Source organism: Anguilla anguilla, chromosome 6 (genome assembly GCF_013347855.1).
Source record: "Anguilla anguilla isolate fAngAng1 chromosome 6, fAngAng1.pri, whole genome shotgun sequence".
In the NCBI taxonomy this organism is placed as follows: Eukaryota; Metazoa; Chordata; class Actinopteri; order Anguilliformes; family Anguillidae; genus Anguilla; species Anguilla anguilla.
In genome coordinates, this window is record NC_049206.1 from 17,073,032 (window position 1) to 17,100,384 (window position 27,353).

Consider the following 27,353-nt stretch of genomic DNA (forward strand, 5'->3'; position numbering starts at 1 on the left):
GACTTTCTATTTATTAAGCTACTCAACAAGATAACTTATAAGAAGTATCGTGAGCTACAGCGTGTCCGAGCGCTAAACTTCAGCTGGAACATAAGCTGTGTGGAGAAAGCAAAGCCCTCAGGTCCCGGAGTGGTGGGAAAGTCCCCCTGCATTGGAGCTGTGTCTCTAGTCACGGGCCAGACCAGCTGCCCACTCCAGCTGTGGCCAGGAAGTGGGCATAGGCCGGAGCCAGGACCTGGCGGCGGAGCCACGGGCTCCTCGCGGAGAGGAGGAATATGACACCTACTGGAAGCATGCAGGCTGAATGACGACTCAAAGAGTGACGCAGGCCCCAGCAGCGAGGAGAGACTCCGTGTCACAACACCGCGTCCTCACGTGGAGGCTGAGCGGCACGAACGTCTGGAGCGGAGCAACAGCGGCTGGCCTGGGGGCGGGGTATCAGAGCGGGGCACCAGCGGAGGGCAGATGAGCTTCCTGCTCCGTCCTGAGACAAAAATATCTCAACGTCTCAAAGAGCAACTGAATGACAGTCAGACCGCCCGATGCCTTTGGACAGGGCAGCGAAGGACAGTGGGCATATCCAAGACCCCCTGTCAAAATGGTCAAGCAATTGCCAGGCAAGTCAGATTGCAGGATTGTGGCATGATAGCTGGTATATGTTTGGTAAGCAGGGGTGGCTAATACTGGAAGCCTAACTGAGGTTGCCCATATGGTCTCTACAGTCCAGGTGTCACGTTGGTTTTTCAAAAGGGTGGTAGGGAGAGTAAGGGGGAATGAGAAAGCCCCCCTCTGGACACACCCACGTCAGCCCTAAGAAATCAAAAACAAATTTTGGGAGTGGGTGTGGGGGGGGGGCGGGGGGGTTATATCCATGCACCAGCTGCATAGCATGCAAGCCAGCTGATTCCCAGTACTGCACCCAGAGGGTGTAGGTGTGGCGGTGAATACCAGAGCCCCAGAGACCAGAGGAGCAGTGGCAGAGGGCTGAGGCTTTCATCTGGCAGACAGGGAGTGGAGAGCCCTGGGCTCAGCCCCTGTGGGGAGGACAAGGGAAGGCCAGGAGTCGGGTCAAAGGTTCAGGGGCTGAGCGTGTGCACTCCAGTGGGAGTTAAATCGCAGTAGGACACCGCCATAATGTTAAATTGCAAAGATTTCACACTACGTTCAAAAACCACCCACAAGTTATTTAGGGCTGTCATAACCTACTGTAATTGTAAAACACGACTAGTCTCCATTGATTGGTTGCAGTTGAAATGTACTGTATTTTGCATTGTCTCCAAACTCTTTTTGTTGTGTCTTGGCATAATTTAGAAAATGGGTGCAGTTTTCGCGCATTTCAAAGTTAAGTCCCCATCCCCTCTTTAGTCATTAGTTCCATAGTTACATCACATAAGGCAGCACCATCAAAAAAAAAAAAAAAAAAACTTTAAAACTTAAGACACATTTTTGATTTTTGTCCGTAGTTTCTGGGGAAACAAGACCAGATCTACACCTAGTATATGGCTGGACCTAACACACTTCATCCGGCCGACCGATGGTGTAACTTCGTCACTCAGTCAGAGACATTCACGTTTGTAGGGCTGGCCCCGCTGTTGCGGTCCAGTCAGAAATTCAGTTTGTGTTACTTTCTGTTTATTTACTAAAATGAAACTCAATAACTGAAGGCCATTTTCAAGGCTTGAGTCTAAATAGAATGTATTCCCACCCCCCACAGTATGCGTGTGAGGGTGTGTGTGTGTGAGAGAGAATGTGCGTGTGTTCTGTACTCAGTTTTAAATGTTTTGTGTCTTTTTTCTCTATAACACACACACAATTATGCTTTCTAGGATAACTATAATGATTGGAAAGATTAAGCTACTGCAATTGCAGCTATGCCACTGCCCTGTAAAAATAAGCAGAATTCATAAAGATCCAGTCAAAAAGTGCTCTGGCACTGTACATTAACCTGGAAAAATCACTCACTCAGTGCGTCAGCTTTTGTTTGGAGTGTTGATGCAGCTAAGTTAAAACACTGTCATTAAAGTCTTACAGAATAAAGCAAAAATAAATAAATAATAGCATAGACAAACAAAGCCTAAATAAAACATAACGGAAGAATTTTTATGTAACTTTTTTATTTAATATTGCTTTGAAAATATTAGTTTTAAACCCCCGCATGGAATCAGGGTGCTTCATATTTTTAATTTTATTTTCGTTTTATAGCCTACGCCAGGCATGGAATCATTAAGTATGACACATTGCATGTGTTACTGTTTTCAGTTATCAGTGCAGCACAACCCCCTTTAAATCTAGGCTTTGCAAGTATCACAAGTTATGATACACCACACTCAAACGCGTATTCGCCTGCACACTCATTCACCCATCTCCCTGTAGCTGTCGTTTAATGGGATCCGTGAGCCAGTGATAAGATGGTGATCGTCTTTGGGGTATTACGTAGGCTAATGTCTATAAAGTGGCCTTCCTATCGGCTGTCGTTCAAAAAATTTCTCTGACACCACATTATAAAATCGATTACAAATAGGCTACAGTATGTTAATGTTACATTGCAACTGAAAGTATGACAGAATATTATTTTTCTGAAAGAACCGCGCGTTGGATGGACTGATGGTGCTTAACTGAAAATATTATAAGAGAGAAGTACCAAGGACTTTGTGAGATTACTTTCTCGTAGAAAGTTATCGGCAAAGTATGCTAAAATGTGTCAAGTGATGCAAAGGGGTTAAAAGACGGCGAGTCTCGTGACATTTCATTTCGAGGTCCTCAGGATAGGCATCTATGCATCAGTACATTATGTAGGCCTACACATAACACGCAGTTCTGAAACACTGACAGAATTACTAACTTTCTTAAATTTAAGTAACATTTAAACAAAAGTGAGTTAACTCATAAAATAGTATTTCTTCAAAGAGAGTTTTTTTTTTATAATTTGGGATTACATGTTTTAGGAATTAGGCCGGAAACTCCAAAATACACAAATACAAGTAACCAGTTATTATAGCTATTTCATTATGTATTGCGCATTTTTTTCCCTGGGTATTCCTTTTTCAAACATGTCCCCCATTCTTCTTATGATGATTAATTACGCACATTGCATATAGGTTAGATTTTGTTTGTTTGTTTTTTATTTGCTTTGTTTTTTGTTTTTTTGTTTTTTATGTAGCCACCAGTATATTACGTGAGAACAATAAAAGATGGTGTGTCTGATAATATTATGAAAAATGACACTCACCAAATCCAGCTGTAGGCTAATATCTGAATTTCAATTTTAATGGGCCAGAAATGTAGTGCGATAATGTTTCAAAATCTGTTCAAAGTATCAAATATGGGTTCATTTAGAATGCCTAAAGCGTGTTATATAGTAGTATAAAGAGCTGACATGTCCAGTAGTTGTGAAATGTAGCTAATGTGTTATGTATGCATCGTTCAGTGTTCAGTGCATCGTTTTTTGGGGAGGGGGGATGAAGGAAGAAGTGTCTGTTCGCCAAGCATCTGGTTTATTTTAATTAACATGGTGTCGACAAGAAACAAGGAACAACCCCCATCTACCGGTAGAGTCTGCCTTGTCTTCTCTCCATAGTAGTACCGGGCTCACTTCGCCGTCTAAATAACAGTGAAAACCGCCTTTACGCCCAAGGTAAGCTAAAAGTCCTACGTGCAATATTGCATTCAATTTCTAAATGCCCACGAAACTATAGGCTATGCTGTTTCACAAAAAGTAAACAGAAAGAAAGCCTAGAGTTTGTGATTCTTTGCGATTCATTTTAATGGTGGCTACATTTGTGTATCTAATCATTCAGATACTATTCGATCAAGTGCGTAATTATGAGTCGAAATATAGTTTAATGCGATACGCGGCACAAGCACGTGGCTTGTCAAAATACCTGTCCAATTAACGTTAAAGTAATGCACGGCTCTACACACTGCCAGCATCAACAGTATGCGAAAATTGGCCCAGGGGCTATAGTCTACTTCTCAGCCAAGTTTCCGAAGGTGTATATTCATGGGCGTATTTCAGGCTACATGAGAGCACCGGGATGGTCATGGAGAATATTCCCAGACTCACTGTTACATTAAATCAAGACAAAAGTTATAGATTGTACAGCACATAGGCAGTGATTTTAATCTGAAAATATAAAAATGTAGAAATGCGTAACATTCCATTTAAAAGTGGAGAAATTCCCCTTTAAAATGTGCGTATCTGCTATGAAAACAGAAAACAAAATGGAAAATATAATAAACATGGAATGGCCTTAATTATTTTTTTGAGTTAAATGAGTGTTGAAACGTTTATCTTCGGCAAGGGAGTGTAATCGTTGTTAAACAAGCATATTCACGCGTGGGAGAATATTTACATTTGTTATATGGGCAAATAGAAGTAAATTTGACAAGCTACACCCTAGTTCGAGACATAAAAGGAAGAGTCACATTACGTGGTTTACTTAGCAGCTACGTGCCTAGATTTTGGTTAGAACCTCATCAGAAAAATAGATTTTATTTAATTTCATTTTTATTTTTAGAAGTGACAAATAAAAAATCCGTGTTCCTGGAGTAAAGTTTAAAGTTTAAAAAGAAAACGGAACTGAAACGCGCGTGCGTGCGAAATCACCGTTGTCTTTCCATCACTCAGCGGGTGGGTAAAGGAAGCCACAAAGTGTAAAGCACCAGCACGATAATTAACACTGAGCCTAAATTCACTTTGTGAAGAGGAACTGCTGTTGTTGAACTGCGTAACTAAAGAAATGTTAATTTAACACTTTTTAGAACTATTGGTGTTTAGGAGGCACGCTCTCTGCAAATCTCCACTTAACACGAGTAAATCCATTATTAGGCCAATTAGAGATTATAGCAGGCACAGACATACAAATACCAAAAGAAGAATGCCAAGACTGATTTCAAGACATTTGTTTTTTGTATTCAGTACAATGTGCTTTAATTAAAAATGCATGTATTGACTAGCAGTTAATGACTACGGACTCAGTCTGAAGTACTATAGGCTATATTGGCCATTTATTCAATCGTGTTTAGAGCACATCTTCAAATCTTGCCTTTCTTTAGCTGCACATGATACTGTGTGTGTGTGTGTGTGTGCGTGCGTGCGCGCGCATGTTAAGAAAATATTCTGTCCTAATTGTAAGCTAGATCCTTTGCGTACAACGTGAATTATCTTATTACGTGATATAAGCTATATTTAGCGGCACATGCAATGCAACATGTTCACTTTTATTTTTTTGCTAATTAATTTATTATCAGAATACAATTTATACACCAAAATGAATGCGCATGTAAGACTGGTGACATTGAATGCCAACGGAAAGGGTTTGTTCAACCTTAAGGCTTAAATGTATAATCAATGGCAAGTAGGCCTACCAACGATAGGCTACTAGATTTTTAAGGTAACTAACGCTATTGCACAGCACAGTATTAGGATTAAAAACATACATATAATTGTCATACTTTTAGCTAGACTGATGTACACAAACAATCACACAAACACCCTTTATTTATATGAGGCAATTGAGGCATTTTTTTTGTCAATTCACAGCAACTGTCGCTGTATACATATCCCACAGTAGACCAATACTGTATGGTTCAAACTGAGATTTAGTTTTTTCATTATTAAATTAATTAAATAAAGGTAAACTAAATTGACATATTGGTATGATTGATTGGTATAGAGGATATCTGAACCACAACCAATAGACAATTTTAAAGATTCACAGGATACAGCGTACATCATTGTGTGTGCGTGTGTGTGCCGCTATTTTATCTGTATTCAGAGGGTCTACATTCATACTCAAAATAGCTTGATCAAATTTTGAAGGCTACAGCGACACAAGTCGCTACATCAGACTAGAACGACTTGCTTTTTTTGGGCATTAGGCTATTTGTTTCTAATAACTGTGAATCTAAACTATTTGGAATATAAATAGAGCGAAGGTCATTTTTATTTCCACTGGCCAATGTTCTGTAACCGCCAATATCGAATCTCAAATAGTGAAGACAAAAAAATAAAAATATTTTAAAAGTAGGATAGTTTAATCCCTGTTCGTGCTATTCGTTGCAGAGGTTTGGGAGCAGAATGACAGGTCTTTGTTGGTGAATAGAAATCAGTGGCAACTCGGCGATGAAGAACTCCTCCTACCAAATTATCCAAACGGGGCTGGCTTTTGGCTCGCTTTACAAGTAAGACACTACACTCAAACTCAGGCAGTCCCGACCTGACCCTTCAGCACTTGGAATCCTGAACGAAGCCGGAGACCTTATATAAACGCAAAACATCAACCTCAGCGATTATAACTAGCCATTGCACAGTCGTCGCCTTGACGCTGTACATAAATTGGAAAGCCGTCACCATACTTTTGCACCTATCCCGCGCTGCATTATTCCCAGCTACGCGCTACTGAGGAAGTTGAGCTGTGTGACTCTCTCGCTTCAGGTCCCTTTGGATGTTCTAGACTTCGGAGGTTAGTGTATGGAAGTTGTGAGGCGCAAGGTAAGGGAGATCACTTGCACATTGCGTCCAGCAGCCATGCTTTTCCATGGGATCTCCGGGGATCATATTCAAGGGATCATGGAGGAGATGGAGAGGAGATCTAAAACGGAGTCTCGTCTGGTCAAAGGCATGCACATCAACGGAAGAGAAATGGTAAGAATAAAACAAAACTTGCCAACTATTCCTTAAATAAACTAACAGTCTATCTTTCATAATGTGACTGTGCAAGTAATCTCAAACCACATTACATGTCAAACGTTCCATTTTTTACATGTTCTTTACATATACATGTACTATTTATATTTATTATGTATGTGTTATATCTATTTATTATTAATATATATTATGTTTATATAAACAAGTGGGGATGTTTACTAAATAGGCTATGTGTTTCAGAGTTACTGCATCTGTACTGCAGAAAATGCTTTGTCAATTAAGAAATAAATAAATTTTCTTATAGGCTAGAGTACATTGCACACTGATATCCAGAGTAGACGTACAAAATCTCTGTCAGAATTTAATACTGTATACTGTACTTAATATTCTACGCATACAACGAAATTGAATTGTTTGATTATTTTTAAAACACAATATTTTTATTTCAAATAGACAATTTTGAATCTCCTCAATTTCTGATTTGTGTAAAGTTAGAAATATTACAAAAAGGAAATGATGACGCACCGAATTATATTTCATCCTCTTGATTGGTTTAATGGCAAAATTGTGATGATAAAGGCCTACTAATACTGTGTCACGTTCTCGCGAGTCAGTCACACTTCTATTTTTATAATTTGTCTCACTATTAGCTCACCCTTCAAGATGAAAGAGGTTATTAGATAAACCAAAAAAACTGCTCACTTTTGAACGGTGATAATTGTTGTCTGCTCATACTGTAGAGTGAGTAAATGATATCCTACCATTTATTATATCGAATGTTCCGTCTTTTTAGCTCCAGAGTATGCCATCGGTGAACCAGGAAAAGCCGGCCTTGTGCGCAGGCTGTGGCGGGAAAATCTCGGACCGATATTACTTGCTAGCCGTGGATAAACAGTGGCATCTACGGTGTTTGAAGTGCTGCGAGTGTAAACTGGCCCTAGAATCAGAGCTCACCTGTTTTGCCAAGGATGGTAGCATTTACTGCAAAGAGGATTACTACAGGTAAGACCGAGTAAGTTTTAGGCTATGAGCGAAATAACCTATTTGACTGTTCTGTAAAAGACGTTTATTTATAAGTATGCCAAAACTGTACAGCATAGGATACAAAAACTCACGTTCACACATACACACAGGTATTGATTTACTGACAGTAAAACAGGGCACCAAGCATGTAATTAGTCAAAATGTCCATAGGAAAAGTTTTAATTCATTTATTATTATTATTATTATTATTATTAGTATGGGGCTCTAATAAAACTGGTGAGAGCTGCAATATGCACAAGAAAAATTAACGTACAAGAACATGCACTAGGAATTAATTGATTCATTGTTAGAAATCATGGATTTAACGATGCTTCATCTTTTTAACTAATTTAACTATGTTCTACTTGACTATACAAAATTGCATCGATTTTTATTCTTGCTTGTTCATATTATTCCCGTGTTCATATATCGGCTATATACCTATACTTGGATGTAATACAACAAAGCACAGGTCCATATGCCTTTTCTTGTTTTGTTTTATTTACCTTTTCAACAAAAATAATTAAAAAAAAACAGGACTCCTACTTAAAATATATTTTGTTCCAGAAGGTTCTCCGTGCAGAGATGTGCGCGCTGCCACCTCGGAATCTCGGCCTCAGAAATGGTCATGCGCGCCAGGGACTCTGTGTACCACCTGAGTTGCTTCACGTGCACCTCGTGTAGCAAGACCCTGACCACTGGCGACCACTTCGGCATGAAGGACAACCTGGTGTACTGTAGGGTCCACTTCGAAACCCTTCTACAAGGGGAGTACCACCCCCAGTTAAACTACACAGAATTGGCTGCCAAAGGTGGAGGATTGGCGCTGCCATTTTTCAACGGCACTGGCACGGTTCAGAAAGGAAGGCCGCGAAAGAGAAAGAGTCCGGCCATGGGCGTTGACATACCCAATTACAACTCAGGTGAGTAAAACTAGTGGAGTGGCGTTTACTTGTTTTGAGTTAAAAAATAATAATTATAATAAAAAACGTGACAATCCCAGACGCAACAACAATTAAAACATTGCTGACCAATCCATTCCCAGCAGCCTACATCTAATTAGGCAACTAGTAGACATATTGACATTAATTTCGAAATCTAGTAGGCTGGTGCCAATCTCCCGCGATAATCATTTTATATTTTTGTTGCAAAATGTGATAAATATTTCATGTTTTCGCTGTACCATTGCATTATAACATACCGCTTCAGGAAGTGCGTATGATAGACAACTGTCAGAAACACGAAATCGTCAGATCACGCGTTCAAGCGCTGCATCGCACTCAAAAATTTAATAGGCCTACTGTACGACATGCCGTCATTTTCGCGCAAAAAATCAACCCTTTAATAGTCTTACATAAATAGGCCTATATTACTGAATAACAGAGGAATCGACTACACAAACAAACAAAAAAAAACATTTGACGTAGCCTGCTGTCTTTAAGTTTTATCAGAATTAAAACGTAATAGATCAATAATTGGTCTATTGATCATTTTAACTCCTCGCAGACTAAAGACAACAGAAACAATTCACCTAGTTTATTTGATGTTTTCCTTCCTTCGGCATTGATTATTGCCAAGCTAGTAGGTTAACATTTAAAATGAGTCTAATTTTCGTTTGGCTGGAAAAGGTAGTTTTCTGAGCCAATTTTCTGCTCTTCTCTTGTATAGTAAGAATATAATAAGCGCGTTAATTGTTCAGTTTGAATTAAAAGTGACGTGGAATCCCTGGCTGGCTACTCGTTCTTAATCAGCCTCCAGAGGTCATGGATATTCTTATAAGTCAGATTTGATCAAATGCATAAATGAATTACGTGGAAGCTATTAAGCAATATATCATCTTTTGATTAGAATATCCCCCGTAGTTGACCTCAGGTTCTTTATGATGTTGTATTACCGACTTGAGAGGAAATTGCCTTATAGGCCTAGCCTAAAAACGATCACTGAAAATAATACAGCATTCTCCATACAGTCCATGCTATAGAGTAATAACGTCTACGAATGTAATTGTCTGCAATGTGTGATTAAAATGGTCATCTTCAGGAAGTCAAAGTAGTTGGTTAAAAAAAAAAAATTATTGGACACTTCTACGACCCAAAATTTATTTATTTATTTATTCATTCATTCATTCATTCACCAATTCATTCATTAATTTAATATTGTTACGTATTTTGTAGCTACAAAACTAGAAACATGAACAGAACTCCAACTATTTAGGATCTTTGGCGTAAATCAGTTATTTTTACACAATACTAAAGTACAGTATTTTTCACAACAAAAAGAGCAAATCATGTGTCAATAACAATAAGTAAACGCGTTTTTAAAAGTATTATGAACTGTTCATGCACAGTATTTCTTGAATAGTTGAAATACATGAAGAGCATTCCAGATATTTAGGATCTATGGCATAAATCGATTGTTTTTACACAATTGTAAAGTACAGTATTTTGCACTAGAAAAAGAGCACATCATGTGGAAATACAATTAAATATAAGTATAAATATGAATTGTGAACTGTGCATATGCAGTATTTCTTGAAGGAATAAATTAGGCCCATGTTTCGCTTTTTGACATGGAATTGCTCTTTCGGCGTGTCAACGTCTCTCTCTTGCAATACATTTAGATCTCCGATTCACAAGCAGGCTACATCCCGCATGTCCTTTGTTTTGCACAATACACCGTAGCCAATGCAACATCCCATAAAGCAATTGGCTTTTCCCGTCGGGAAAATAACTTACCAACGTCGTAGAGACCCCTGGTGGACGCGACCGACACGGGAGGAATTTAAAGAGAATCTGATATAATTGTGTGTATATAAGAGTGGCTGAAAAATGTTGTGCAACATACATCATGAAATGAACACGCATAATAGTTTTAGTGGACACTTAACTTGCAGCTTGTTTCCAATTATTATGACAAAAATACAACAATAGTATAATGCCTTTAACATTGAAATACTTCAGCATTAATCACCTGAAAAATTCTTTAATTTTTTCAGAGCTGGAAGGCCGCTCTATGAAATGAAACCCTTACTGGATCTATAGATATGTTTAAACACCAAAATATTTACTGCATAGCTGAATTAAAGAGAAATACATAGCAGCTCTATTATTGTATTTATATTTTAAAACTACTTTCACAGTAAAAAGCTTAAAAAGAATAGAATTGTGTGTGTGTGTGTGTGTGTGTGTGTGTGTGTGTGTGTGTGTGTGTGAATAAAGAAGAAGTTTGAGAAAATAAATTGCCTTAAAACATTTGAGCAGGTCATGTAAATCTGTTGATCACTGGCCTTTAGGCCTAAGAAATGAAATTCAACTTTTACAGTTCGTATTTGAATCATAATTGTGACTCCAAGTTACAACATATTCCATTTTTAAGATGACTTGTTCAAATTACATTTTTATACATATACATTACATCATTTTTACACATATTGATAGAAAAACTAAACTGATATTAAATTATCATTTTGAAACCTTAATTTTATTTTACAAATATGAATTATTAACAGTATTGTTATCAGTAATACAGTTATTATTAGTATTAATAATCATTATCACATACTTTTACTTTGACGAGAAATGCAACTGAACTTTTTCAATATTTACACAAAACTTTTCAGAATTCTTAATATAAGACAGCCTTGTATCATGTTATGTTTTACCAGGAATTTGTCAGCTCTCACACTGTTTCATTATAAATGTGGTCCTTATTATTTTTGTATTTTAGTTGATAAAGAGTAGATACAGTTATGTTGAGCACTGCATTTCCCAATTGGGTAAAACATGTGTAATAGACTACTTATGGCTTACTGCTAATTAAGTAGTTTTACTACTTCACCTGGACCTCTGAATTCTTTTTGAATAGGAACAAAATGTACATTTTGACAGAAAAAATAAGTCAACTAATCCCATAAACAAATTTTAGGTCATTTACCTGAATTGCTTCAAATTGAAATGCACTTTCTGCTTAACTTTGAGTTTGAAATAATAGATTGTGTTAAGAAATGGCAAGAATTGCAAAATATACTGTATGTATATTGCAGTTACATAGTTTTAATCTGGGCTTGAGTCTTGTCAATCGAAGGAGTGATAGCTGTGTTCAGTTTTAGCAAAGAGCACTTTGTCATTTACCATTCAGTGACAAAAATTCAATCAAATGCTTCAATTTCTTGCACAATAACATCCTCCTGTAATTTCTGAAATCACCAAAGCAATTTATTCTAAAGAAGTTCTGTATTAAAATCATATGCTTGAAAAAACTTTAAAAAACCTAAAACATTGCTAAAATCTATGGGCAAAACACACTGTAGAGACTGTAACATGTTAATGGTATTATAGACCACCTTTTCTGAATGGTTTTATTACTTTAGCAGGGAAAACAATGTGCACACTGAAATATGTGGGCAAATTCTCACAGAAGACTCACAGGCCTGGATTAAATCCAAAATAGTTTTTAACTTATTGTCCCTAAAAATAGTTCAAGTAATTCAAGTGTGTGTTTGTTTTTTCTTTACAAACTAAATTTGGGGAGTTAGCTCACCAAACTATGCTTAGAATAAAAAAAACAAGGTTTCTATTTCTAGGTCAATTTTCTATATTTCTATTTCAAAACTGAGGACAAGTTTTGATTGAATCCTAGCCAAACATAAGGACAAGTATTGATTGAATCTTGGCCAAATTTTGAATATTTTGAATTACTCCAAGTCTTAATTTTGTCAGGGACCCCATCTTTTCACCTGAGATTAAGCACTAGTCGCCTTTGCTAATTAATATTTAAATGAGTTTTAATCGTCCCTTTCTGCTCGCAGGCTGTAATGAAAACGAGGCCGATCACCTGGACCGTGACCAGCAGCCTTACACATCCTCCCAGAAGACCAAGCGCATGCGCACGTCCTTCAAGCACAACCAGCTCCGCACCATGAAGTCCTACTTCGCCATCAACCACAACCCTGACGCCAAGGACCTCAAACAGCTGGCCCAGAAAACCGGCCTCACCAAGAGAGTCCTGCAGGTGAGCGTCCATTTAACCCTCCATTTCCTCCCACGACTTACGTCCGCTATGATTTTATACTGTTCACTTCATATTTTCCTTTTGTTATTTTTTTATATTAGGGGCTACTACAATGCATTATATATAGTGGTAGGGTGATAAGCAGCCTTCAGTGTGTGCGTGGCTCCAGTTTCATCTACTGTGTTGTCTCCAGAATGCCACTGTTATATCACAAGAGTGAAAGGCACAGTACGCTTTCATATTATAGGGGTTGGTGTCCCCAAAAAGTAGGGAAAACAAGCATTACTTTCCTCAAATTGATATGCATCATAATTCAGTAATAAAGACCAAATTTAGTTTGCATATTTTTGGAGGATGTGATATTGTCTTCCGAGTTGGTCTCCCATTTAGTTACCTGCCAAAATTACAGAGAAATAGTGTCAAGTAAATTTTTGTCATTGTCTAGACAAATCAGGATTATTTATCCATTATTTGTCCATTGTGCTCAGTAAAAGTGTGGTGTCAACTGCATACGAAACAAGTCATTCTAGTAACAGTAATAACAACAATAAAAGCCACAGAGTCAGACTTATGAAAGTAAAGACATTGGGATTGGTTTGCAGGTTTGGTTCCAAAATGCAAGAGCCAAATTCAGAAGGAACGTTTTGCGACAGGAGAACGGGGGCGTTGATAAGGCCGACGGCACGTCGCTCCCGCCTGCCTCGTCAGACAGCGGCGCGCTCACCCCGCCCGGCACCGCCACCACACTAGCAGACCTGACCAATCCCTCTATTGCAGTCGCGGCATCCGTGACCTCTAGTCTGGACAGTCACGAATCCGGGAGCTCACCACAAACTACCTTAACGAGCCTTTTCTAACACACACACACCCTCGCCCCTCCTCCCATCACCTTTTCTAAAACAAACAGAGACAAATTCTTGGAAGAGCAGATAAATGCCATCGAACCCAAACCTGATCTATAGCACTTGCAAAGGTTCAGCTGATGAGTCTGCAAACTATATGTGCTCAGAGACTTTGGAGGTTTGACACTTGCTGAGGGATTGTGACTTCCAATCTGGCTTTTGAAAGACAAAACCTAAAAAGGTAGATATCTTCAAAATTAAGATACAATAGTTGAAGGATTCTTTTTTATTTAATGTTAATCTACTGAGTGACAGTGTCTACTAGACATCCTGAAATTATTATAATATTTCTTCCTTAGTATATATTTATATTGTACCCACAAAAGAGATCTTTATATGCACTATATCAGACCCATCATTTTAAACATATTTTAATATTTTGAAAGGGAAAATATGTAAAATATAGATTTGTAAAGTAGACCTCAGTGAAGCCTTTCAGTACATAGTCTCTTTCTTGAATTGGATTGGACTGGATTTGATTGTATTTTCAGATGGACTTTCTGTTGGACTGTTAAACTCAAATTATTGTCCATATCTCAATGTAAACTACTGAAATTGTAATTGTCATGCCATATATTATTAGAGTACATTCAGATTAATTTCCCCAATAGTTACATTTTTTAAATTAAATGTAATAACCAAAATATCAGCCAATCCTAATGTTAAACTCAGATGTCGAGTGAAAGCTAAACTCAGTATCTCTTTCTGCTTTGGCGCACTGCTCGGCTAAAATATAAAGCCAAAAAAATACAGCTCTGTACAGCGGTAACTATTCTGCAGGCATCAAACTTTCTTTCAGACCAGATCTGGCTTGGTTAGAACTACAAAGCAAATTATTATGAAAGAATCATTTTAATTTGGGGTCTTATAAGACTAATCTTAACATGATCAATCCAACAATATTGCACTTTTTGAAATATTAAGCCCCCATTACATAACGCAAATGTAGAGAGAAGTCTTAAATTTCTTACGGACAGTACACTGCCTAGTTGAAAGTGCATTATTATCATGTTGCTCAGGGTGATAGTGTAGGTAATAACACAAAAAGGTGATGGAGAAGCTGTGTGTTTGTAGACCACAGAGCTGAGGAAATCAGAATTGTCAATTAAAAAGAAAAAAACATATTTAAGTGTTTTTTTGTTTTCTTACCAGCTATTTTAATTGTATTTAATTTCATTTTTATGGACACTTGCCACTGGACAAATTTGGTCTCTTATGGTCATAGTTGGGGTTAAGAAACATTTAATTCTAAGTAAACATCAAAGTTTGTTCTTTTGAAGAACAACATGGTACTAAAGGTCTGCTTTATCAAGTAGATAACTAACTCAGTTTAATTACGTGCCTTATGATATAACTCGGAGGAAAGTTTGTGAAATTCAGGATATGTGTTGTTTGCTACCTGACTCACACCCTTCTAATGCCTGGCTAATTTTGTACTGTTATATCTAATTTCTGAAGATCTTTTTATGGTACATCCTCTCTAAAAGGGACAGCAACACAGAAGAGTTCCACACTCTCAGATGATAGCTGTTCATTCAAGAATCTTAATGATTTTTGTGTTTATAGTACAGTGTGTCCTATCAAAGCTGTCCATGTATCTTTGTTTCATGATACAGATGATGTACAGAAACTATTACCCCCTTAAATATTTATGGACCAAATGGTTGTTACATATCTTATTAAATTTGTGTGAATAAAGTACTTTGCTTTAAATGAGTTTCATTTCATGTTATATGAACAATGTGTGTTGTGTTGTTGAGTATTATCTGAGAGCACAGGGTACTTTTTAAATTACTTTCAGTGATAGAATTTTAGTTTTTTACTTTTTTTTTAACTTAATTCAGTTGCTTTTTCTAGCAGAATTTTAGCTTAGTATTCCAGAGTAATGCCCCATAGACTTGTTGAGAAACCCTGCACCTTATATATTGAAATAAAGAGGTTGCTTTTAATGCATGAAAATGACTAAATTTATTAAATGATTTCTAATGAGGGCTGACAAGCATACAGTAGTGTAAAGAATCATTCAAACTAAATGACCACGTAAAAAACCAAATTGCTCTGTAGTTAATACATTGTTACTCTATGATTTCTTTCAGGGTGAACAATTCTTGGGGCATTACAGCCACACTTCCCGACGTTTGAAAATCCCCTAAAGTATTAAAAGGAGGTGGGAAACTTTGATCGGATTTCCTCACCATCGAAGACAAAGACGAGATTAGGAGATAAGATAAACACGATAAAACTCTTTTTAAAACCAAAAATGTAATAAATTTTAAAAAAAACTCGTATAAAAGTTTTCTGAATGTTCACACCCACCCACGGAGGAGAAAAAACTATGTATTTAGAGCTGATATCACTTTGAAACAAGGCTTGTTTTTACTCTTTATATTGGAATGGATGCAGTTGATGCAGTTCAAAAAGGTTTGGATTTTCATGTGTATAAAAACAGCCTGACCACAATCAACAGAGGCAATTCTATGATAAAAAATAAAAAAACAGCACACACGGTAATGCTGATATTAAGAAACTTGTACTTAATGGGCAACCTTAGTTATGGCTAGTATACTTTATATACTATTCATTTATACAACTTCAACAATTCAGGTTAAGTACCTTGCCCAAGAGAAAAACAGTACCCACCCCCACCTGGAGTTCCAGCTCAATACCCTCAGGGTCATGCATCCAGTTCTGTAAGCCACTATACCATTCTCACATAAACACTTGTAAAAAGACACACATACAATACTCCCATCTGCCTGCTTTGGGGAAAAGAAGTCTTTTTGTCACTTATGTTATTTTGGTAAACACATGGCCTCCTTGAATTTGAGTGGCAGAATGCCCGTCGGAAGGGAACTGGGCAAGAAGACCACTGAGTCGATGATTGCCATCTGGCTAAACTGCAGAATATTCACATTTTTTGCATGCACTTTCCCATTTTGTTCATGTTTTTCCTAATATGTACAGTAAATGTTTTCTGTTTGATGCGCTCTTCATGGTTGTCAATTATAAAAAAAATAATAAACATTCTCCTTAAATGTGCTTTTTGATGATAGTGGATTGCAGAGATGAAACGCAAAGAATCATATATTATGTTAAGTGTTCTGTATGCAAACCCAATGCCGAAAGAGAGACCATAATTTACTGCAGGTTGAAATATGTGATGCCGTAAAGAAAGTCCACAATTGTGGCTGATGAAACATTCCCGGCATTACATGTATATTCCTGCAAACATCATTAAGACTGCAGATTGCATTGAGTCTAATTGATTAGCCTAATTGATGAACTCACAGTACTAAATTAAACAGCCACATAGCCACAAATATGGAATATAATGGAAGGTAAAGTAAATTGAATATATAATGAAATTGGTATAAACCTGTCCCTAAAAGCATAACCTCAGAAATTACAAAGGCACATGAAAGCACATAATTTGTCTTAACATCACTTCATCACTTTGCCTTAATATCACAAAAAAACAATAGTGCAATATGTATACATTAATTACCTTCACTTTGATCACAAAATTATGATACTTGAATAGTTCATGATACTTGCAATAGTCTGCAAGCTGCTTGTGCAAGTTCTGATGATAGCTATGGCTATATGACTCAGACATGAGGGTATAAAGCAATATATAACTTATACAATGTGCCAAACATATATATATATATATATATATATATAGAGAGAGAGAGAGAGAGAGCCATAATGTTTGGGACAAAGACTTTGTATTTATTTATTTAGCTTTGTACTCTGATTTCTAGATTTGTCCTCCAATTTTGGAGGAACATAATGTTTGAGACAAATGGCTTCACATGTGTTTCTGATTAGTCAGGTGGGTTCAATTACTTCCTTTGTGCAGGTACAAGAGAGCTTTCAGTATCTAGTTTTGATTCTAGCCTTTTGATTGCCTTTGGAGTCGGTCATTGCCGTTTGTCAACATGAGTACCAGAGTTGTGCTAATGAAAGTCAAGGAAGCAATTCTGAGGCTGAGAAATAAAAAAAGGAGAATAAAAAAACAAAAACACAGAGACATAGGCCAAACCTTAGGCTAACCAAAAACAACTGTTTAAGAAGAAAGAACCTCATTAAGAAGAAAGAGAGCTCTGGTGAGCTCAGAACTCACAAAGAGCCTGGTAAGCCAAGGAAGACCACTATGGTGAATACAATGAATTTGAAGGCATTTTGTTTAACTTAAGTATGCAAGATTATTCACAATATTTCAGTATATATATATATATGTATATATATATATGTGTGTATATAGATAAATACTGAGTGTGTAATCACTTACATACATACTAATGTAATTACTGTCAAGTATTTTGATCAACAGTAAACAATCAGGACCATTTGATCATATTAATTGACATCATTGTCCAGCAGCACATGATATTTACAGTTTCTCAGGCATCATAGTTTACTTGCCATTTTGTTTTTCATCCTACCACTCATGTACCCAGTCTTGTCCATCTCCATATCTATCTTCAGATGCTCACTCCTACACAAGGTCAAATACCTTCCAATGCACACCTGTTTCATCATCTGGAGCTTCTCATTATTCATTAAGCACTCGCTCACTTTTTAATAGGCAGTCTAGTCACACCGAAGCACAATCAGCACTTCCATTGTACACATCTATACCAATAGTCTAGTATGTATACATTACCTTCATTGAATTAACATTTAAACACTTAAATGAAAAACAGCAGAGAATTCTTGCCCTAGCCTCCCTATTTTCCAAATTAAAAGGTATATCAACTCACCTGTAACTGGTTGACCAGAATGCAAATACAATTGTGTACACAAATCTTTTAGAATGTGACCACTGCACTGTCATCCTAATTCCGCCATCAGTTTCCTTGTTTCACCCATGAGGGATCCAAGCAGCCTCCCAAATATGCAAAATGGTAATGATAATAATGCAAGAAGAACAAGAAGTAGACAAAGAAGAAAGAAGACCTCAAAGTTTCTTTGAATGAGAGTTACATTTATAATCAAGATTAATATTTATATGACCATCTCTGGTGAACTAAGGTGTAAGTTCCATATCCAATGTGTAAACATAGAGGGTACACCTAATACCACAAAAGAAGCTAATCATATATAACCAAAAAAGAGCATTCATGCAATTCTATGGGAATATTTTGTCATTTACTGCAGACCTAGCTATACTAAGAAAACATCCTAAGGCACCTTGCTGCTCTGCGCTGTTGTGATATTAGCCCCAAATGTGTGAATTAAGCCTTCGAGACAACCCTGCAAGGGTGCTTAAAATAGAACAAACCCAAGACTTGCAGTTGTGAACCAAAATGAAAAATAAATATCATTACATTGAATGAGTGTGAGACAAAGAGTGTGCTCAATATCAAAATACTATCATTCCTGAATTATGTCGGGAGTATACAATCACACTGTGTCTTATTTGAAAAACATAGTTACTGGCAAAATTTCTACTGACGTAGTCACACCGTCTATGAAGGGGGTTCTCCATAAAAACAACTATATGTTGTCATCACAAAGATAGCACAACACCTTAATTAACACTACTTAACTATCCATAATGCTATCACAGTTGACATTGAGTAATGCGCACTCACATCACAAGCTTCTGATATGTAAAGTGGCATAGTACAACCTATTATTGCCTATGTCATTTGCCATACAGTAAGTTTTAATAAATGTTCAAGCAACGCGCATGAAGGTCTTATGCTGATTCCTCCACAAAAAAATGCTACCGATGGTTTATGCAACATGCCACACTGGGGGGAAAGATTAACAATGAGGAGGAAAGCAGCTATACATCTGTAACAGTTCTACAGTATTGCTGTAGTATATACTATCTTCTTAATTTTTTTTTTTTGTGAAACCATTATATAAAGGTGGAACAGTCTACACATATGGGAGATGTTTGTCTGAGAATTATTTTAGCCATTGAACAACTAAAACTCTTTAAACTTGGACCTTTTGTTTCAATTTGATGACCTACATTCACATTGAGTAGATGTGAAATATAGGCTTTTTGGTCTTTGGTCTTTATGTAATCCACACTTCCACTGCAAAACTAACGTAGCGAGCCGCAGGTGGGGCTACCTAACTACACTACTAGAAGAAGTGACTTCATCTTGAGCGCAGTGGTTAACGGGGGAAATTAGTTTGAGCCTTCAGCCTTGCCACACATCGCTCGCTACACTATAAGGATGACAGATGCTCAATCTTTTTTGCAAGGCTTAGTTTTCTCTGATTCTGGATTTTGTGTTTAGTTCATTATTTTAATATGTGGGTGGGAAATTATTCAAATTAAATTGACATTATGTATAAAAATGTAATAAAAATTGGACTCAATACCTCGAGATACTATATACTACTGTATGGTATGGAAAGACTTTCAAAACATTTCTCAAACCCTACTTTTTGAGATGGGAAAATTAGAGCAGGCCAGGGTACCAAAATGTAAATATAAACAAAATGCTTAGAGGGGTGAAATATTGTACATATTTAAGGAGCCTCAATTTTAAAATAAAGTGTATGGAACTCAGTAGCTTTCTGCCCGATTAAAGCTGGGAGATAAAAATGACACCACCGCTATTATTACACGAGAAAGCACAAATGGATGCCTTGGCTCTTCCTCAGTCCAAGAAATGGAAGTACGCTATTGTTAAAACTATATTACCATAGGCAGAAAGTAAAATTTAGAACAAAGTCGTTACCACTGAATCATCAAACAGTACTCATCTGAACGAATGTGACAGCATCTTTTGGAAATCCTTCGCTACAGTAGGCTACGTTGTGATTGTTTGCATCTTCCCTAATAATGATTTCCCCCAGAAACTAGATGCTTTGAAGACGTTTACAAACGTCCCCCACGGTCTCGGATTTCGTAGAGTAAGACAAGCGTGATGTATACCCAATATAACACAACCCATTAAATTTAAGGCATCGTTATCCAAAAGCAGTTTCAGAGAGACGTTTCTTTTAATCTTCGCCTGTTGTTCTTTTCATTAGGTAGCAAAACATATCCACCCGCCTTTATACCGATATAATTGAAAGGTTCATCCTTGTATCAGGGACGTGTACATACGTAATGTAGACTTTCCAGTGTTTTAAAATTAAAACCTTAACGTTCCCGTCCACAAGAGAGAGCAGCCATAATTTAAAAAAGATTTTGTTTCCAACTATCGGAATTAAATCACCTATTTGTGTGTCATTGTTAATGCAACTAACATTATTATCTTACTTCTATAGTAGACAAATTATCTGAGATCATATTAAGACACAGGGGAAAATGTTTGGATGGTGATTTAGTTTATTTTAATAATGATGTTCAGAATGTGCCTGAGTCTGCATAGTGAATTTTACAGTAGCCTAGAATTTCTCACCCAACCCATCATGCCTTACTACCGTTACACTCCATTTAATTATAATAACCCTGCACACTTTCAACATATGCATACCTGTCCTCCATTACCCACAATAATGTTAACTGTAATATTAGAAGATGACATGAGTAAACACACTGTTTAATTATCATTTTATTTACTTAATGAAAAAGTGATCAAACACCCATATTACCTATGGAGAAAGTAACTGCCCCCTTAAACTTCATAACTGGATGCACTACCTTTAGCAGCGATAACTCCAACCAAATGCTTCCTACAATTTTATATCAGTCTTTCACATGACTGTTGAGCAATTTTAGCCCACTCTTCTTTGTAGAACTGTTTTAATTCAGACAAATTGGTTGATTTTTTCATTTCAGGTCCTGTCACAGCATCTATATTGGGCTTTCTAAGCATCTAAATCAGGACGTTACCTAAGTCACACTAAACTCCACACCAAGGCAGTGCAAATACACCTGACTGACACAGTTTAGAGACACCGGTTAACTCAGAAAATCTTGACTATATCTGAGGGATATATGGCAATCTATGTAAACTAGCAAACGGTGACTTTAAAATGCTTTTCAACATAAAACATACCACAGTGAGTACAGCTGTGTGCACAATGATCAGTTTAGCCTACTCTGCAGAGTTTTGGAAGAGTAAAAAACATTTACAAAAAGTGGTTCATGTTTTAAAGCACTTTTCCTTCAATCAAAAATGTTATCCATAGCACTCAGAGGCCTCGCAGGGGCATTGTGGGAAAGCTTGTTTACTGAAGTAGGCTGACAAAAAATACAAACTGATTTAACAGACTGGTTTCATTATAATCTTGGCCTACATGTTTTTCTTCCTAAAATTAAGCTATGATAAGGTTATACATCGTTGAAGTCCCAACTTTTTCTCATCAACCCAACAAAATTAAGTTTGTCTTGGATGGGTTAATAGACTGATATCGTGATCTCTTCGCTGGATTCTATCAGCTTTTGTCACTAACTAACAGCACTTCTCTACTTCAAACCAGCCGTCTTCAACGCCATATTTTATTAAAAATCTCTTTGCCATTCCTCAGTTGACGGCATATTCACGTAACTGAATGTGTGTCCCTGTATGAATAGGAAATTCACCGTTGCTTGTAAATATGCAGATACATTCGTCGTTACTCACAAAATATCTACCACCAAAGTCGTTAAGGAATAAACTTGTCCAAACCCAGCTATCGTTCTCAGTACAGCTCAATGCCGGCAGTCCAGATTCTCAGCTGCACCGCCCCTTTCCACTGGGAATGATCTAGCTTGGTCGTTTACATTCAGCTACTGAGCAACAGGCAGGCAAGTCGGGGACAAGGCGCGGTACACCAAGAAATCACTTTCAAACTAGTCTGTTTTAAGCCATTTTCTTTGATAACTATTAAAGGTAATTAGATTTTGACCAAACTTTACGCACCCTTGTACAAAACGACGACGAGCTCTATTTCATCCTTTCGGATAAAAGGTAAAAGCGAAAGTTTGTCATCATAGTATCAGAAACCCCAGGCTTCAGTGCGAGGATACGAGCGACTTCCTGGACCTGGTAAGAAACAGTCTGACTAACTAGCTGGTTGCTGGCTAGCGTACGTTGTGTAGGCTACATGTGTAGCTGCTACTTTCAAGCTCGTCTTAGTTTTAAACATGTTGTTAAAACAAAACATTGCAACAATTCACACTTTCATGTGGGTGTTTGAGTTGTTGTTTTTTCTTCAAAACGAGTAAAAATGGCTTTGAGTGATGCGGCTATGTGCTACTAGTCTATAGGTGTAGCCAACGTTAGCTAGCTAGCGAGCCATCTACTGTATCTCGACTAAAGCGACGAGCAGGAACTTAAGTTTTAACTTTGAGTTAACACACTGCTTGTTAACACTGTATATTGCTCATCAAAATTAAAGTAACACATTTGTGTCATACACCAGATTTGCCATAAAATTCACTGGTAAATCTTATGTTTAGCATTTGTTTGCCGAGTTACTTGGCTACCTATTTTTTCAAATCCTAAAACTGCAACTGTTTAGCTAGTTCACTAAAGGTTGCATTCTAAGTAAGCGTTAACTTGTCAATTGGTTCTGACAAGAGAACACAGCCTATATCGCACGCTAGTACAATAGCTATGCGACTGATGCCAGCTAACGTCATATGTGAAAGACGTCAAAATCGCCATTGGCTGTTTGATAGTCATGAATGTCTTGGCTAACTTAATCTCTTCTTAGTTAAATGTGTTTTGTTTAATTGACAAAAATAGACACAGATAAGTTGTCCGTTGTTCCGATGTTCGGGGCATCATTTAAGCCTTTTTTCCCGATTCCTAGATTTATAGTTATATATATATATATATATATATATATAGGCTAATAGATGCAGTAATTCGGCACAACTACTTCAGTAACTCGGGCCCCATTTATTTACTTTGATAAATCATACAATCTTCTACATCGCACCATATGATTTGGTTTGAGAATGAAATTAAATTGACTGATATTTAGCTCTATGACTGTAGATTATTGGCCTACTGAATAGAATAAACTGATGTCCTCTGGTTTTGCTTTACAGTAGAATTTCAATGTTGGGTAGCCTAGGTCCTAGTATTTATAACATAAATCAACTTGGATAACCTTGCCAGCCATATCTGAACAACACAATTAGGATGCTGAACATTATTTTACCTTTGCAATGAAACAGGATGTGTGTTACTCACTTCGACAGTGGATTCTGGAGAAATGCCTCTGGCTGTTTCCCTGATTTCCTTGTTCAGTGCCGTCAAACTATGACTTAAAGCTTTTGGGCCTGGAGGTCTTTTTAGGATACATGTGTTGGCACAAGACATCCTCAGCTTTCAAGCCAGACATCCTAGTGATCCTGTCAAGTAACAGTCTTCACAAGTCTGCTTGGGTTGACATATCACGCAGATGGATTTCCTTTTCAAGCTCACTGTTAACACTCAAGTTTGAAGGTGTTATCTATGACCAAAGTAAATTGATATCCAGGCTTCACAATGGGTGGCTTGCTATTCCCTGGCATCGTTTCATGTAACCCAGAGAATGGTGGCAATGGGCAGACCAAAATTAATGCTGATGTCATACATTGAACTGTTTAATCTCAACTGAAAGGCAGTCTTTGTAAAGTGTATGAATGTGACCTAGACTGTGCTTAGCCTGCTTGATAGTAATCTCCTTACATCATGTGTGAATATATGTATTTTAAATGGCAGAGAGGATACAGTGCCATAAAGCTACTCAATAACTGTTGTCTGATTATACAGTAAAACCGAATGATAGAGCAGCTGAAAGAGAACAATCTGGATGACTGTATCTTGGTGAGGATATAGCCTAGATTTCACGTCAGATGTCTTGCAGCCACATTCTTTGTTTTGTCACAGGCTTTTCTTTTCTGTGGATTTATTGAAATCCCTCAACCACAACTTTTCACTATGTGAGCTGTGTAGAATTGACCAGTGAACTTCCTGTTCAGAACTAGTTTGCAGGTCCAGGCCTCCAGGGCCCTCAGTTAGAATGGCAGTGACTTCACATTATGACACAGTAATCACACTCTGAGTGCAGGTGATTGAGCATTCAGTAAAGGATGGCATTCATGTAAAAAAAAAAAAAAAAAACACTCCGAGGCTTCTTCAGGCAGAGTTTCTGCATTAGAGGTCTGTCTTTTGATGACATCGTGATTGACAGCCGCCGGAGGGAGGAATGGTACTTAACTAAGGATGACACATATATGCATATTTACAATTATTGAAGATAATCACACTGTGCTTCTGCTTGGATAGGAAGACTTAATAAAAGCTTGGCATCATATAAATATGATGCCAATATGATTTCTTCAGGTTGAGTTTTGTTAGTAAAGCAAGGGGTCATAAATGGAAATTAGCAAATGGTAAATTCCGTACAGACATTAGGAGGAATTTTTGAATGCGAAGCGTGGTCAATGTGTGGAATAGCCTGCCAGGTCACGTATTAGAGGCAGAAACTCTGGGGATTCTCAAGACCAGGGTTGATAAGGTGTTAGATAGCCTACTATCTAGTTTGTAGGTAATCAGAGAAATAGGTAGGCCTACAATTTAGTCAGGAAAATGGCGAGCATTGTTGGGCTGAATGGCCTGTTCTCGTCACTATGTTATGTTATGTTATGATGGATACAGAGAACAGTACATGGGTTTGGCCTAATCATTAAAATGACAGAAAACAAGGATTGGGTGAGTTGCTGTGCTTTTTCCGTGGTTGGGTGTGTCTCAGCGGTGAGCCAAGTGGCACAGTTGGCAATTTAGTATGACGAGAATGTATGACAGTGCAGAAACATAGTTCAGGGCACTAAGGTGTTTGAAAGGTGGATCCTGTTTTTTTTTTTTTAACTTCTTTTAATTTAACGTAGTTTCATTGAATGCTGCATCTACATTATAGTGCAGATGGTTAACTTGGTATTCTCATTGTTGGCAACAACAAGACTCCAGCCCTACCTATACATGGAAGCACACTGTTAAGTTCTAAATTCAAAAAGCTATTTAAAAATTAATTTATGATCATTTTTACTTGCTGTAGTCCCTTCACATATATATTTTCCCCATGGATTGTAACCATCTTGAATTGGGTGCCACTTTAGATTAAAAACTGTTAAAACCTTTCAGTTAAAAACTGTTGCTGCTTTAGCCTATGTGTCAGTGCTAAACTTGATATTCATAATATTTCTGTGAATATATCTATGAAATTTATTTTCAGAACATTTTTAGGCTCAAGAATTTGACCATCATGAGCCATCAAAATGCAGTTTACCCTGTATTATATTATATATATATATATATATATATATATATATATAGCCTATATATTATAACTCTGGAACATTTAAAAATGATGTCATCACAAATAATTTGGGCTGATTTGCCAGATTGGGGCACTATAGACTGGCTGTAGGCCAGTGTTCATTGACTTCATTGTGGTTGTGAGTGCTCTTCCCCATAATCACCACTTGCAGTGATATTTGATATTTTAAATGTTTTTTTTTTTTTCATTTTTAATTCACTATTCTATTAAAATGTATATTAATTCTGCTAATATAAAATGTGAAGACACAGTAATCTTTGCAGCATACTGAACTGACAGAGTACCCACTCATTGATTGGATAGCTCTGAAAGATTGAACATCCCTTGTAGAGATGGAAAAACATGAGGAAATCCTCTACAGTCACACTGTCAGCAATAAAAACCTTATTAAATATGTAACCTTAGGTGGGCAATACCAAGGATAAATAACTAGTAATCCATTCTCTTAGGTGAACACTGGGTGTTTTTATGAGGATTATTAGGTCCTGTCTCTCTTGATCGACTAGCTACTTCCTCTCCCCACGTATAATCTTCCAGTTAAGTGGGAAATGAAACTTAAGGCCTTGCATTTTTTTTTTTTTAATCTGAAATGTCACTGTATTGGAGGCTATGCAGTGGCCATTTCATCTTAATATAGGAGTCTGAGCAGGGTGTTCCCCAGACTTTCCAGTGGTGCCCTAGACAAGTAGCTCTGTCTGTGTGTGTGTGTGTTGGGGGGGGGGGGGGGGGGGGGGTATGTTGCACTTACTTTCAACTTCATAAGTAGGCTAAATGACGGAAAGCAATTGAGGATGATGTCATTACCTAATGGTGTCTCACTGTGGGCTGGATTCCCAGACAACGATGAAGTCTAGTCTTGGACTAAAAACATTTTCCGAATGGAGCTATCCTCTGAAAAAAAGAAACTTAAGTCCTGGACTAGGCTTAATCCTTGTCTGGGAAGCCAGCCCAGTGTGTTGTGCTCCATAAAATATTAATATTGCTGATTGCTGTGCAGTGCTGTAGTTTAAGCCTCTGCTGGTTAAAATTATTCATTATCATTTCTTAAAACAACATTGTAGATTACCAGTAATCCAGGAGCTTTCAAGAGGGTAGGAGAGCAAAGTTTAATTCCATAAAATAATTATCTTGGTTCAGGCCTCAATATATACAATAAAATCAACAGAGAGGCATGTTTTAGCCATATGTTACTCTGCACAATCTATTGGTTTCTCATGCCTCATTACATTTCAAAGTATTTTTGTGGAATGCGGTGATTTGTCCCAAACTTTCACTGCAGACTCCAGAATTATTGGGGTCATTATTTTGCAGCAACACAAGTTTCACTGGAGTAAGCCTTCCAGCTTTGTATTACGTATCAGAGTGCAGCATTTTGCAAAACAACTTGCATTGATTCTTCAGCAATCTACAGGTCTGCTTTGCCTGAGGAAAGTAAAATAGAAGCAGAAAATAAATATCTTTTATAGCCCTACCACTTTGTACAACTTCTATGTGATGTGTGCTGGAGTCTCTTTTTCCTCATTTTTTTTGAG

General features: G+C 37.3%; 2 protein-coding genes across 6 annotated transcripts in view; both read left to right on the plus strand.

The window, feature by feature from the left end:
* Positions 1-3,481: 3,481 nt before the first annotated feature.
* LOC118229207 (LIM/homeobox protein Lhx9-like) lies at positions 3,482-16,593 on the plus strand. 3 transcript variants are annotated; one of them, XM_035420982.1, is made up of 6 exons: positions 3,482-3,634; positions 6,437-6,646; positions 7,443-7,651; positions 8,240-8,595; positions 12,480-12,682; positions 13,285-15,301. In XM_035420982.1, the coding sequence occupies exons 2-6, from the start codon at positions 6,473-6,475 to the stop codon at positions 13,537-13,539; spliced, it is 1,197 nt and encodes a 398-aa protein (XP_035276873.1). In that variant the 5' UTR covers positions 3,482-3,634; positions 6,437-6,472; the 3' UTR covers positions 13,540-15,301. The 3 variants fall into 3 exon arrangements, with proteins under 3 accessions (XP_035276873.1, XP_035276876.1, XP_035276874.1); XM_035420985.1 differs by lacking the exons at positions 3,482-3,634; positions 13,285-15,301 and adding an exon at positions 15,681-16,593 and having other exon boundaries at positions 6,190-6,646; XM_035420983.1 differs by lacking the exon at positions 3,482-3,634 and having other exon boundaries at positions 6,190-6,646; positions 8,243-8,595.
* A 5,517-nt stretch (positions 16,594-22,110) lies between these two features.
* Positions 22,111-27,353, plus strand: part of LOC118230598 (serine/threonine-protein kinase Nek7-like) — a 52,505-nt gene continuing 47,262 nt past the window's right edge. The window contains exon 1 of one of the 3 annotated variants that reach the window (XM_035423735.1): positions 22,111-22,535. The gene's annotated coding sequence lies outside the window, so the exon portion shown is untranslated. The remainder of the gene's footprint in view (positions 22,536-27,353) is intronic. The other 2 variants (XM_035423734.1, XM_035423736.1) reach the window with 2 other exon arrangements.